Source organism: Pseudorasbora parva, chromosome 9, assembly GCF_024679245.1.
Source record: "Pseudorasbora parva isolate DD20220531a chromosome 9, ASM2467924v1, whole genome shotgun sequence".
Taxonomy (NCBI): Eukaryota; Metazoa; Chordata; class Actinopteri; order Cypriniformes; family Gobionidae; genus Pseudorasbora; species Pseudorasbora parva.
This window is the reverse complement of record NC_090180.1, coordinates 38,291,113-38,306,976: the sequence shown is the minus strand read 5'-3', so window position 1 is coordinate 38,306,976 and position 15,864 is coordinate 38,291,113. Positions and strand designations below refer to the sequence as shown.

General features: G+C 41.1%; 1 protein-coding gene across 3 annotated transcripts in view; it reads right to left on the bottom strand.

Moving 5' to 3' along the window:
- LOC137089058 (guanylate-binding protein 1-like) overlaps positions 1 to 15,864 on the bottom strand; it is a 32,525-nt gene that overhangs the window by 3,060 nt on the left and 13,601 nt on the right. For all 3 annotated transcript variants that reach the window (XM_067452501.1, XM_067452502.1, XM_067452500.1), the window contains exons 2-6: positions 3,836 to 4,032; positions 2,996 to 3,123; positions 2,700 to 2,809; positions 2,399 to 2,592; positions 88 to 330 (exon numbers count right to left, since the gene is read on the bottom strand). In XM_067452501.1, the coding sequence (XP_067308602.1) occupies positions 88 to 330; positions 2,399 to 2,592; positions 2,700 to 2,809; positions 2,996 to 3,123; positions 3,836 to 4,028 (868 nt within the window). In that variant the 5' untranslated portion in view covers positions 4,029 to 4,032. The remainder of the gene's footprint in view (positions 1 to 87; positions 331 to 2,398; positions 2,593 to 2,699; positions 2,810 to 2,995; positions 3,124 to 3,835; positions 4,033 to 15,864) is intronic.

Genomic DNA, 15,864 nt, shown 5'->3' with positions numbered 1-15,864 from the left:
CAAACTTATTTATCGGTTTAAAAATGCTGTAAGTGCTGCTTAAAGCTTCTGCAGTTCTTCTACAAGGTTTTCTGTGAAAGTACACACCAGATCCAGTAATAGTACAGCCTCCTCTGACAGTTTTTGGATCTGCGTTGTCATAAATGTAATGGCAGAAGGTGTTTGCCTGCTCAAGGAACTCTGAATCCAGATCTTTCACCGTCAGCTCCTCCATTCTTCTCATGTCTTGCGTACTAGCCGGCCGAGGGAACACAAAACACTTTCTCACCGCAAAGAACTGGAGCAGACACCGGCGGGGCAGATTAAACTGCTCAATCAGAGCCGAGTTACCTAAAATAAGAAACAGAAGAAGAGGAGGTTGCAATTAAACTGCTATACCTTAAACACCTATACATAAATGACAACATTTTTGTTTGGATTTAAATAGGCAAATGTTTCTATGAATGAATCACTATTGCAGTGGTTATGTTTCTAGCAAGTTTTTAGGACAGCCAACATTTAAATGTTTATATTTCAATAAACAAATTGTATTAGAAATATGATTATGTAATTGTAAAGTATATATTATAAATGTATTATATAAAAAAAAAACATTGAATGCAATTTAAGTGTTTGTACAAATCAGTTAATTTTAACCTTCAATATTAGATTTGGATTAGCAGGATGAGATTATATGAATGAATGAAGCAACACACTTGAGTTTTTTTTATATTCAAATATTTATTCCTTTTTTTTATATGTGATAGTATTGCATTGTTACAGATCTTATTGATTATGTTGGTGTTGTTGGTTCACTGCGGTTCGGGATCAGACTCGGACATGTATGGGCCAAGGTTCGCAAAGCCCAAGGTCCCGGGCTGTGTTTTCAGACGGGCTACCAAAACGTAACCCTGGCCTGCCGACGGGCTATCTTAATACTGAAATAACATTCCCTTCTTGATGTGCATTGTTCACTCTTTTGACTTGATATATGATGTGTAAGGTTATTTTCACAGATCGGGCAGGCAAACTAATAAAAAACAAACAAATGTATGGTTGGATGAGAGATAAATCATTGTGTTGTTTGATAAAGATGTTTTGCAAGCCCTGTGGGTGATTCATTCCAGTTGCCGTTTTTGAGTGTTGCATTTGAGGTAAAAAATTATGTAAATACTGTTCGGTTTCTCACACAAACCGATCGTTTCGTGTCTTAAGACATCAATGTATAGCCACGAGCCACTGTGTTTAATATAAATTTGTATGTTGATATGTTTTTTACTCTCATAGAGGCTCTCATAGACATACACCTCATTGAAACGCATTATACGAGCAACGGTTGGAGTTAAACATCTTCAATTGTGTTCTACTGAAGAATCAAACACAGCTACATCCTGGATGCCCTGGGGGTAAGCAGATAAACATAAAAATTTCATTTTTGGGTGAACTATCACTAAGTTAAATCCGAAGTTTTACAACTTTGAGTAGCATGTTGCATACTGGCATTAGATAGTAGTCTTATAGATTCATAATTAAATACAATTAAATACAAACAGTTCTAAAGCAGGATAAAACTGTATGTGGTTCATTTACATCATGTTTTTAGAGATTCAAATCTTAAAGAATAATCTCTAGTTTTCATTCTTGCTGCTATATTTTATGCTACTTTTACTTTTTTAATACTCAAGTACAATTTTAATGTGGTACTTTTTTACTTTTACTCAAGTATGATTCTGGCCAGATACGCTTACTTTTAATTGAGTAAAATTTTCACTCAGTACTTGTACTTTCACTTTATTAACAGTTTTGAGTACTTTTTACACCTCTGATAATCCAGTAAAAGACTCTTCACCATTTGCCAATTTAAATCCAAACTATGACTTTTTTTGGCCAGGCAGTATATATACACAATATAATAATAATAATAATGCGTTCGATTTATATAGCGCTTTTCAAGGCACTCAAAGCGCTTTACATAGAAGGGGGGAATCTCCTCAACCACCATCCAATGTGCAGCACCCACCTGGATGATGCGACGGCAGCCATATTGCGCCAGAACGCTCACCACACACCAGCTGATTGGTGGAGAGGAGACCGAGTGATGAAGCCCCAATCAGGATATGGGGATTATTAGGAGGCCATGATGGACAGGGGCCAATGGGCAAATTTGGCCAGGATGCCGGGGTTACACCCCTACTCTTTTTCCGAAAGACATCCTGGGATTTTTATGACCACAGAGAGTCAGGACCTCGGTTTAACGTCTCATCCGAAAGACGGTATAATAACTAATACTTGCTGAACAGAACAAGGGCTTGTGAATATTGTCTTGGACAAAGGGAGGACTTGCAGTCAAAAAGGAAAGGAGTGTAGGCAGTGTATATTGTGTGTACTGTGTATGTTTAATGTCAATTTTTTTTCTTACCTGATTTGAGTGTCAATGCACTCTCCAGATACTCGTCTGATGTTATCGGTTTATCCCCCATTTTCAGTTCAAGAGTGAAGTCCCGAACGGCCCAGACAAACGATGGGAAAACACGCATGTAATCTGTCGAATCATCCTCGTCTTGACTCGCATCTGCCTTCACACGAATATTCTCTGTCAGCTCTGTAATGTAGCTACATTTAGTACCGTTTAGGAAGAATTACACAAATAATGCTTGCTAAAGTGTTTTTTAATTTATTACAGTGGATTTGCATGTGTATTGTGCATGTGAAAAGGATACTGCAGCTTTTCCAGTGCCATGTTGTCAATGACCCCTAAGCTGTTGTACACTAGAGTGCTACTGAGAAGAACAGCCAGACAGAAGATCCACGTGTCATGTTTCTCATCCCCCTGAAACACAAACAGTCCTTCAGTTACAGAATAATTGGCCATACATTTGCCTTTACTACAACAGCACACAACGTGAAAAGCGCTGCAAATAATACAATTAGTCCTGCTGAAATGATGGTACATTTTGTTGCAGTGGAGATATTTGCTATGGAAACTTCACTGTGGATTCTGCATGGTCTTCCTCACCTTCTTTACATCTCCCAGTCCCTCTGTGTCCAGCAGCACCAGAGTGTGTCCTTTTTTATTAGGGTGAGGGACACACCACATCCAGATGCCTTTGGTCTTTGATTCAATAGTGCTGCCGAGAGCAAAGCCTGAGAAAATGACAAACATTTGTCACATTAGGCATCACACACGCACACGCACATCAGGTATAACATTATGCCAAACATGCGACCGCGCTCATGTTAAGGTGGATGAGCACCATGCACTTTTTCAGTGAGACATTCTAACCAATAATTATCGATGGTTCTAATAACATACTTGGTCTGTCTCTGACACGTGCGTAATCATTTTATCTACCAGTAAATGTCTCACTCTAATTCACACACCGACGGCGATGTCAGCCATGTAAGGTTGTCTGGAGCAGCTTGGGTTAGGTGTCTTGTTCAAGGACACCTTGTCACTTGGTCAGGTGTAACCAGGGATTGAACCACCAACCTTCCGGTTTGTAGGCAACCTACATGAACCACTGAGCCACTGCCGCCCCAAATCATGATTGTCAGGGTGGGGCGAAGACTTGATAATCACAGAGTGCATTTTCAATTCCACATAGAATTTTGCTACATTCATTGTGAGACATAAATGACAAGCAATAACAAGAATCGTAACTGTGAGTGTAAATGAAAATAAACATTTATTTAAAATAATAAATTTTGCAAAATGTTTTGCTTGAACATGATAATTACATCTAGTCATTTATATAATTTCAAATTGAATATTGCTACACATCTGCTTCCATAAAATTCAGATTCTGTGTCTATATGCATGTACTGCACTTGAGAGACTTTCTTCAGTTTCTCTCACCGGACTGTTGTCCTGCCAGGCGGTTCATAAGGTAGGATTTCCCCGTACGGTAGAGTCCCACCACAGACACCACCACCACCGGCTCCTTGATCCCGTCCAATATGTCTTTGGCCTGCTTTCTCACACGCAGCTTCTCATTTTCATCGTTTTCAATGAGACACACCGGAGCGGACATGAAACCGCCGCACGCCATGACTCTGAGAAAAAAAACAAAAACAGATATCGATGTTAAGAGTAAAAAAAAAAAATGTACGTAAGAAAGTAACTTTTTTAAAAAAATTTACAGGAATTTCTGTTTTGTAGTTTAACACATCAAATTTAAATTATGTTTATTGTGTGTCTGTGTAGATATTTGTTCATGGCTACATGACTCGGGGTTAGTTGTAACAGAGTCACACACACACTAGGGTGACCAAACGTTTTCCCAGGACATGTCCTGTTTTCAAGTTCTGTCCTGGCCCTAATATAACAATTTTCTATCCATACAGAGGGGGCATACTTTGAATGTATTTAAATTAATAAAGCATCTTTGAGTAAACTTCAAGTATCATTTGAGTATCTCATTGCCGGGCCAAGTGTCCTGGTTCTCGGTAGTCAAAGTACAGAACTTCTGACAAGTTTAAGGACCATTAGGGAACTAGACTATTAGAGATTACAAGCAACATTTGCGAATCTGCCTTTATTCACGTAAAAAATTCTTGGCACTAACGCTATATTGTGTTTAGATGCAAGAATTAAGCAAGATCTATATCAATAAATGAACTACTGATTTCTGGACATCTTGATACAATTTTTTCTGCAATTGTTATTGTACATATTTTTTTACATCTGATGTAACATTGTATTAGCAATGCTACCCCACAAGGTATTGATGAAACTCAGAAGGACATGTGATCGAGATAGATCCCTTGAAGAACTAAAAAAGAACATTACGAGGGCTTTAAACCACAGGGGCGTAAATGGAATTTTGGGCGAAAATGAGTTCTATATATCAAATTAAAGGTCTTGATGAGCTTTATCTAGTTGTGCCAAAAAACGCATCAGAAATCAACCTGTATTGAATAAAGCAACAAAACAACAAAGACCTAACACAAAAGTTTGAGCATTGTTTGGAGCCAGAGGGGCGTATGTCCACTTACGCCCTTCTGGCTCTGAAAAATACAAGAGCCCACAGCATTTTTCAGAGCTAGAAGGGCGTAAGTGGGTGATGCCCCTAAACAGCACTAGCTAAAATGGCTGACACGAAAGAACAAACACAAGAGGTTAAGAAATTCTGGCTAAAGCTACATGAATTCACACGGCATTCAGGTCCCAAGAAGAAGGATGAGGGAGAAGAACAGTGCCTCCTGTCGCTACAAATGCAATGAAAACTTCACTGAGGAAGTGAGGAAAAAAATATTTGAATATTATTGGGAGATGGAAGATGCAACGAGGCAGAAAGAAAAAAAGTTACAGTGCTATCACTAGGGCGGTACCCTAAGGTACAAAACTGAAAAGGTACTAATATGTACCTTAAAGATACTACTATGTACCTTTAAGGTACTAATACGCACTCTTAAAGTACTGATACCTTTTAAGGTACTAATATGTACCATTTGGGGTACCATTTAAGGGTTAGTAAGGTACAAAGATGTATATTTTCACTTTTGTACCTTAGGGTACTGCCCCAGTGACAGCACTGTACCTTTTTTCTGAGAGTGCAGGGAAACAGATTAGGGTATGCAAGGACTTTTTTTTGAAGACCCTTGATGTGTCAGAGAAATTAGCAAGGTCTGCAGGCAGCCATACCTCTAGTGAATTGGGAATTACCCCTCCAAGCAAGAAAGGGTGGGATGCACCTCAAAACAAAGTCCCTGGTCTGAGAGTAGCAAAGATAAATAAATAAAATACGATTGCATATCAACTCTTTCCCAAAACTTGAATCCCACTACTCTAGGAAAGATACAAACAAGCTCTACTTGGAAGGATCGCTGAATTTGCCAAAATGTCTGCACTGTATAAAGAGAAATGCGAACAGGAGTGGAAGATTATACCAGAAAAACAAAGTCTTTATAGAACAGTGTTTGACAAGGAGTTCAATCTTGCCTTTCACACTCCAAAGAAAGACCTACTCACCCTGTGCACCAATGCAGTATTCCTCACTGGGCAGTGAGTGAACAGATAAGTGAACTAAAATGTGAAATGTGTAATAAACAAGAGAACTGATATTAAACTGTTTGAAATGAAATACATTATTGTGAACTCATGAATAAAACATGAAATTAAACTTTCAGCTGACGAAAATGAGCAGTGAACAGGATGCAGTAGGCTATTTCTGTCTTACTGTATCTATTATTAATCTTTTTGAGATTTTCACTGATGTCAACCCTATTTCATAAAAACAAAATATAAAGATATTATTGTGACCGATAAGTGCAAAATCAGTAGTGACATGGCTGAAAACATAGCCTGACAAGCTAGGGTGTGTCTAGATTTCTAGGCTATGAAAACATTTTCGCTAGGGCTAGATTTTTTCCCCCATTAAAATGCATGCATCCATCCTCCATACCATTCATCCACTGTAGTGTAACGGGATATTTAAGTATTTACTTTTATGTAATTTGTACATTTGATGATAAAATTCAAATGAGAATGTTAAAAATAATTTGTAGGGTGTATCGTGTTACAATATATTGCAATACAAAAATGCAACAATAGGTATTGTGGAAGTTTAGACAGATAGTTATATGTTATTGTCACATTAAATATGGTAAATCCTGATCCAGCCTTGTTGTACTGTGTTGCAAGTTCAGAATCACATATCATAGAAGGGGGAATCTCCTCAACCACCAACGTTGTAACGTTCGCTGACGGACGTTCGGCGGACGTCCGCATTTGGTCCGCTTTGTAACGTTCGCTCGCGGACTTTCGGGGGACGTCCGCATTTGGTCCGCGGTGGAACGTTCGCTCGCGGACTTTCGGGGGACGTCCGCATTTGGTCCGCGGTGGAACGTTCGCTCGCGGACTTTCGGGGGACGTCCGCATTTGGTCCGCGGTGGAACGTTCGCTGGCGGACGTTCCGAGGACATTTTGTTCAGGCCAGTTCGCGAACGTCCCTATTTCGTCCCTCAATGGCATGCCATTTCCATAACAACACTTGCAAAATCCAGCCGCCCAAAATCTGCCTTTTATCAACAACAACCTGACACTTTGTAACTCAGACAAACGGAAAATTGTACTAAAATAAACCCATATTGTATTTTAAAAGGGGATTTAGTTATTCCTTAAAATGTGATAATGGAAAGTGTTTGCAAAAAATGTTTGTTTTGTAGATTGACAATATATTGCAAATAAACAAGGCCTAGTAAAATATGATCTAAATAGCTATTGCAAATAACTTTCGTGTTACTAACTTATCAATATCACTAATGAAAGACGTCTTCAAATCACGAGTTTGTTTTATAATTTGAACATATAAATACGATACCCTTCAATAATATTAATAGGACAGATGAAGGCGATTGGTTTTATTCAAAGAAAGGCTATTTTAAGAAAAATATTTTAATAACTGCATTTAAGACTTTTAATTCAGCTTAAATAACAACACACACACACACACACACACACACACACACACACACACACACACACACACACACACACACACACACACACACACACACACACCTGGTGCGCTATCTTTCTGGGGACTCACCATAGATGTAATGGTTTTTATGCTGTACAAACCATATATTCTATCCCCCTACACTGCCCCTGCCCCTAAACCTACCCATCACAGGAAACTTCCTGCATTTTTACATTTTCAAAATAACTCAGTATGTATGATTTATAAGCTTTTGTACCCATGGGGACCTCGATTTAAGTCCCCACAGTGACACGAGTCCCCATGAGTCTGTGTGCATTCAGGTTGAAGTCCCCAGCAGGCTAGAAAAACATGTACACACACACACACACACACACACACACACACACACACGAAGAAAAAAGTGAAATATAGCCTGCACTGGGAGATACAAGCAAGAGTCGCCTAACCGTGTGACGTCATTGTTTGAGGTACGCGCAGCACGTATCCATGGCAACGTTTAGCTGCGTAGAGAGAGAGAGATAGTAGTGGGAAGTTCGGATCATTTTACTGACTCGGATCTTTGAGTCTCGTTCAGCAAAATGAACGAATCTTTTTTCGAGTCATTTCGAGTCATTTCGTTCATTTCAGCAAAATATAATTAAAATGACATGTTAAATAGAGACCGTTAACGGTCCTGCCGGATTTCCTTAGCTTAGAAGCGGCTTTTAGTTCTCTTTCGTCGTCGAAAAAGGTATTTATAATTTTAGATTAGTAGACATTTTAGCTATCATAACAATTGTTAATCTTGTAAAGTTTAAAATATGACAATTTCACATTTTAAAAGGTTTCCTTCGTGTAGTAAGTTAACGTTACAGCTGCAAACCGTTAACGTTAAGTTATGCTAACACTTTTTAATACTGAAATGAGACAACTTTATCTGATATTGACAAATATAGGGCTTAAATATCTAACTTTCCAAAGTAAATACACACTGAGGCAAAAGACAAAAGCCTAAATTGGGACGGCCTGATGTTATCCTGGACCATGGTCTAACGAAATCAAGTTTTTTTTTCAATGGACAAACGATGACACTTCTAGTATTAGTCATATAAGATAATAACACTACTGAATGTGTTCATTTTGTTGTTTTAGGTTAGAAGCCAACGAGAAGAATTGCCATCGGACTACCCCACAGCTGACGACCAGAGACGCAGTATGGGTAAAATCTTTCCGTGGCAGGGGCAGCTGCCAATGATACCTGTCACTGCTTTACGTGCCTGACACTCACGCCGCATTCACACGGGGCGTAGGCGTTAACGCTTGACGGAGGGCGTGGCTGAAGCTGGGTGCTGACGCGATCGTCATAGTGACAACAGCCAATCACATTAACTTGCCGCTTGGACCAAAACACAACACAAAAAAGCGCCTTTTTTGGTTGTATGTGCGAGTACGATTGCCCGTGTAGTTGTTGTCAGCGCACTGCACAGGTGCACGAAGCTGTTAAGTACATTAAATCCCGAAAAAGCGCCGACAGCGGGAAGAATATCACGTAGTGGTCCAGGAGCTGCGTCTGGATTTTTAACGGTCTATGGTCTGGATGGTTCACGGAGCAGTAATGAACGCAATTGGCTAGCGTCTGCTGTAGGATATTTGCATACGGCGATCTGATTGGATGACGCCTGCGCTGGCGCTTGAAAAGTTGAGAATTCTTCAACTTCTGCCGCTTGCAACGCGAGTGAAGCGCCGCGACGGAACCCACAATTCAGTTCGGCAACGGATGATGTCACCCATTCAAAGTAAATGGGAAGCGTTAACGCCTACGCTCCGTGTGAATGCGGCGTCAGCCTGACACTGTTTTACGTGCCTGGCACTAAATCTGTCGCTGTTTTACGTGCCTGGCACTGGATCAGCCAGTGTTTTACGTGCCTGACATCCGACCGGTCACCGCTAGTAGCAGCTGCCTCGCGACCTGTCAGCTTTATTCGCGTCTGTTATTCCACCGGTCCCGGTTAGATGGGCCTGTCACGCGCTTCGTCAGCGTTATTCGCGTCTGTCACTCCATCGGTCACGGTTAGATGAGGCTGTCACGCGTTTCGTCAGCGTTATTCGCGCTGGTTAGATGAGCCTGTCACGCGTTTCGTCAGCGTTATTCGCGCCTGTCACTCCACCGGTCACGGTTAGATGAGCCTGTCACGCGTTCTGCCACCTCTATATGCTCCTGTCACGCGTTCTGTCACCTCTATATGCTCCTGTCACGCGTTCTGTCACCTCTATATGCTCCTGTCACGCGTTCTGTCACCTCTATATGCACCTGTCACGCGTTCTGTCACCTCTATATGCTCCTGTCACGCGTTCTGTCACCTCTATATGCTCCTGTCACGCGTTCTGTCACCTCTATATGCTCCTGTCACGCGTTCTGCCACCTCTATATGCTCGTGTCACGCGTTCTGTCACCTCTATATGCTCCTGTCACGCGTTCTGCCACCTCTATATGCTCCTGTCACGCGTTCTGTCACCTCTATATGCTCCTGTCACGTGTTCTGTCACCTCTATATGCTCGTGTCACGCGTTCTGTCACCTCTATATGCTCCTGTCACGCGTTCTGTCACCTCTATATGCTCCTGTCACGCGTTCTGTCACCTCTATATGCACCTGTCAAGCGTTCTGTCACCTCTATATGCACCTGTCACGCGTTCTGTCACCTCTATATGCACCTGTCACGCGTTCTGTCACCTCTATATGCTCCTGTCACGCGTTCTGTCACCTCTATATGCTCCTGTCACGCGTTCTGCCACCTCTATATGCTCCTGTCACGCGTTCTGCCACCTCTATATGCTCCTGTCACGCGTTCTGTCACCTCTATATGCTCCTGTCACGCGTTCTGTCACCTCTATATGCACCTGTCACGCGTTCTGTCACCTCTATATGCTCCTGTCACGCGTTCTGTCACCTCTATATGCTCCTGTCACGCGTTCTGTCACCTCTATATGCTCCTGTCACGCGTTCTGTCACCTCTATATGCACCTGTCACGCGTTCTGTCACCTCTATATGCTCCTGTCACGCGTTCTGTCACCTCTATATGCTCCTGTCACGCGTTCTGTCACCTCTATATGCACCTGTCACGCGTTCTGTCACCTCTATATGCTCCTGTCACGCGTTCTGTCACCTCTATATGCACCTGTCACGCGTTCTGTCACCTCTATATGCTCCTGTCACGCGTTCTGTCACCTCTATATGCTCCTGTCACGCGTTCTGTCACCTCTATATGCACCTGTCACGCGTTCTGTCACCTCTATATGCTCCTGTCACGTGTTCTGTCACCTCTATATGCACCTGTCACGCGTTCTGTCACCTCTATATGCTCCTGTCACGCGTTCTGTCACCTCTATATGCTCGTGTCACGCGTTCTGTCACCTCTATATGCTCCTGTCACACATATGGGGGTGGTTTATATATTTACTTTGCTAACTAAGCAATACATCAAATTATGCATTTATCCACATTAGATAATTAATATAGGGAAGCGTGGGGAACCTAACGCTTTTCGACTTTCAGTCATTTATTTAGTTTCAGTAAATCCACTTGGGGTTCATTTCACACGTAGCCTATAATACAAGTATGTGGTTTTGTTTCATTAGGTGTAGCCTATGCTTTTTTCTTGACATACCCCAAAAGAATGGAAGTGAAATGTGACAACGTACCCCTAGGTAAGGTACATTGTAACACGTCCAAATAACAGCTTAAAATGTTATCATACAATCAAAAAATATACAAGACAAACTAAAATATTTTGTTAACAAAAAATACAATTTTTAACATTTTATAATAAAATAATGGCATTTTTACTCATTAAAAATACACATTTTTGAGTTTGACAACAAACACACTGCTATATACAGCACATCATAGTTAAAAACATAATGAATCTTTTTTAATAAATTGACTCTGAGTCTTTATTCACCCTTGTTTCTTGGCTCAAAAGAGTAAAAAATATATAGAATATAATATCTAGGGGCGTTTTTTTAACCGTGATTTTTTTTATATTTAATTTTGGCACTGTTTTTTTCTCTAAATAATATTGATATGGCAACTAGTAAACACAATAAGTTTCATCATCCTGTGGCCTATACCATGAAGCTGGTTTAGCTGGCTGGCCAGATATGTTTAAGCTTAGTTTGTGTGGGTTTTAGTTTCAAACCTGGGTTTTAGGTACATTAAAGTGGTTTGGCTTTTAGCTGTGTTCATCTCCATAACTTATGATCCATAGCTAACCTGCTCCAGGGCAGGTTATGTTCTGGATAAGAGATCTCAACCTGAAATTGGACCAATCCGCTGTGAGTAAAGTGACACACCTCTGATGCAATAAAGCCACTCCCCTGTTTCTGCTCCAAATTAAAGGTCATTACATAGCAAATGGTTTTTAAAGACTAAAGCATCTGGCTTTTAACAATGCTTATTTATAATTATTATTATTATTATTTGTAATAATTTATATATAATTTAGGTAATTATTATACCCGTAATCAATTACACATTTATCATTTTAGTTAATCAATCATTAATAGGCACTTTGTTAAAATTAATATAAATAGCCTATATAAAAGTAATGCAAATAAGCTTTAAAATAAATAAATAAAGCTATTAAAAAAAGATTTAATGAGTTTAAATGTTCAGTTCTCTCTCTATATAAACTAAACTAACTTCATAACTTTTACTTGCATTGACATATAATATTTTTTTCTTTAAGTTGTCCTCTTTCCGCAGAAGAGAGAAATGAATCTCACTCAATCTGGTGAGAAGTGAATCTCTGTTCAACAGCATGTGATTGGCTGTTCACTACGAATGTCACATCATTGATCCACAGCATGTGATTGGCTGTTCCCTACGGATGTCACCCACTGATCCACAGCATGTGATTGGCTGTTCCCTACGGATGTCACCCACTGATCCACAGCATGTGATTGGCTGTTCACTACGGATGTCACCCACTGATCCACAGCATGTGATTGGCTGTTCACTACAGATGTCACCCACTGATCCACAGCATGTGATTGGCCGTTCACTATGGATGTCACATCATTGATCCACAGCATGTGATTGGCTGTTCACTACCGATATCACATCACTGATCCACTGATCCACATTGGCTGTTGACTGCTGATGTCATAGCTAACAAAGCCTGAGTTGACAGAGAAAGCTGATGATCAGCATCATGGGACCAACAAAGCCTGAATAGATTGATTTGGTTTTGTCAACTCAAAACTAATCCTGTAACCCTGAGTTTGTTAAACCACCATCATAGTACAGGCCCCTGGCATGTGTAGAAAGTGTTAAAACATACAACTAACCCCAACACTAGGTTTTGCTCCGCGCTCCCTATAGGCTCTCTTCCTTTGTCACACTAAATCGTATATGTGCATAGTTAAGAACATTTAGTTTTTTTAGCCTACCATCACATAAAGGTTGCATTTGCATGGTGGTAACTCAAATTATTTTATTTTTTTTTGGCTTGGAATTTCGTTTGTTGTAAATATGAACTGAATTTAGAAATGCTTTTGAAATTAAAAACTGGAACGCTGACATGGAACAAGATTGGCAAAACAATGATCCACGAGTCCACGGCCTTTGTTGTGAATATACACAAATAAAAGTAGACAGTTTATAGTGTATAATAATGTCTTGCATTTTTCTGTATGGATAAAAATGACGGAGTAGGCTACTGTGAGTTGTTTCCGTTGTCATTAAGGGGAAAACGTGCATGTGTTCATCGGGCAGAGGGTTAAAGATAGCCTAGGCCTACATTTATAATGCAAAAGCTTTACATTCAAGATCAATAAAAATATAAAGCTTTTGCAAAATTATAAATGTGTATACTGTCACTTCATGCATTTAATGCGTCCTGGTTGAATACGTTTTCCAAAAATGGGAAGTGTTTTTTACTTTCTATTCATTACATAATCCTAAATAAAAATGTAGGCTACTCAACTGTTTTCACCATTAATGATAATAATACATGTTTATTGAGCTCAAATCCTCATATCAAAGTGATTTGAGAAGGATCATGTGACACTGAAGACTGAACAAATAACTGAAAATAAGAACAAATAACTTAAATACAAGCAGCAGCACAAATAAATACTACTGAGCAAAGATACTAATAAAATAAACTATGCATTTTAGGTTTTCCAGGTAGGTCTAACATTAGTTTTTAGGTAGAGAAATTGAATAAATAATCAGATGTAAAATAACTGCATATTTAACTGTTTAAATTAAAGATTAATCCTTATCAAACTTACAAAAGCTATCCAATCAAGAGCAGGGAGTGATGTCCTTATCTTTTGTTTGACAGACAGCAGTAAAGGCTACTGCCCCTTTAACACCTAATGCAAGGATAGTTGTCGTCTTTCTCGACAGTATAATGTTCACTTAAGGCATACAGAATATGTCTGCTTGAATACTCATCAAGATGGACATGTTGACATACTTTTAGAGTTTGTCTGTTCAAGCGCAAGACTTGAAAGAGAACACATTTTTTGCGCGCTGTGAGACGTCTGCGTGCTTTCGAATGAGCGCACAGAGACAGAACTTCTCACAGTGCGCGCGAGTTCTCATTCGCAAATAACGCTGTCGGAAAGCGTGACAGGCACATCAAACCGTGACCGGAGGAGTGACAGGCGTAAATAACGCGGACGGAATGCGTGACAGGCTCATCAAACCGTGACCGGAGGAGTGACAGGCGTAAATAACGCGGACGGAATGCGTGACAGGCTCATCAAACCGTGACCAGGGGAGTGACAGGCGCAAATAACGCTGACGGATTGCGTGACAGGCTCATCAAACCGTGACCGGAGGAGTGACAGGCGTAAATAACGCGGACGGAATGCGTGACAGGCTCATCAAACCGTGACCAGGGGAGTGACAGGCGCAAATAACGCAGACGGATTGCGTGACAGGCTCATCAAACCGTGACCAGGGGAGTGACAGGCGCAAATAACGCAGACGGATTGCGTGACAGGCTCATCAAACCGTGACCAGGGGAGTGACAGGCGCAAATAACGCAGACGGATTGCGTGACAGGCTCATCAAACCGTGACCGGAGGAGTGACAGGCGTAAATAACGCGGACGGAATGCGTGACAGGCTCATCAAACCGTGACCAGGGGAGTGACAGGCGCAAATAACGCAGACGGAGCGCGTGACTGGTGCATCTAACCGTGACCGGAGGAGTGACAGGCGCAAATAACGCAGACGGAGCGCGTGACTGGTGCATCTAACCGTGACCGGAGGAGTGACAGGCGTAAATAACGCGGACGGAATGTGTGACAGGCTCATCAAACCGGGACCGTGACAGGCGCAAATAATGCGGACGGAAAACGCGTGACAGTCACATCAAACCGTGATCGGAGGAGTGACAGGCGCAAATAACGCAGACGGAGCGCGTGACTGGTGCATCTAACCGTGACCGGAGGAGTGACAGGCGTAAATAACGCGGACGGAATGTGTGACAGGCTCATCAAACCGGGACCGTGACAGGCGCAAATAATGCGGACGGAAAACGCGTGACAGTCACATCAAACCGCAGCAGGGGTTCAATCTTCAACTGGCTGGGAGGAGCCGCCACTGGGTGGTCATGTGACCTGTCAGTGGGTGGTGGGAGCTGCCAGTCTCATTCTGGGTGGTCACGTGATCTGCCGCTGGGCTGCCAGTCTCTCAGCCGCTGCTGAGCTATGAGTATAACATGTTCTCTTTCACTCTCGCTGCATGGAAATACAATATTTTAATATCAAAAATATACTCTTAGGAATCTATTATTGTGAATGATAGACGTTTTAGAGGGGTTTCTCACTAATAAGGTAGTCAAATGAGCGTGATCATGACTGGGTGCTGACGCTTGACTGGCCACGTCCAACCAGCCGCTGTCGAGTATAACGCGTTCTCTATCACTGAAACTACAATGAAAAACATACTTTTATTATTGTGAATATAATCTTAAGAATCCATTATTGTGAATGATAGACGGTTTAGACGGGTTTCTCACTAATAAGGCAGTCAAATGAGCGTGATCATGACTGGGTGCTTAATGACGCTTGACTGGCCACGTCCAACCAGCCGCTGTCGAGTATAACGCGTTCTCTATCACTGAAACTACAATGAAATACATACTTTTATGATTGTGAATATAATCTTAGGAATCTATTATTTTGTATGATTGATGATTTAGACGGGTTTCTCACTAATAAGGCAGTCAAATGAGCGTGATCATGACTGGGTGCTGACGCTTGACTGGCCACGTCCAACCAGCCGCTGTCGAGTATAACGCGTTCTCTATCACTGAAATAACAATGAAATACATACTTTTATGATTGTGAATATAATCTTAGGAATCTATTATTTTGTATGATTGATGATTTAGACGGGTTTCTCACTAATAAGGCAGTCAAATGAGCGTGATCATGACTGGGTG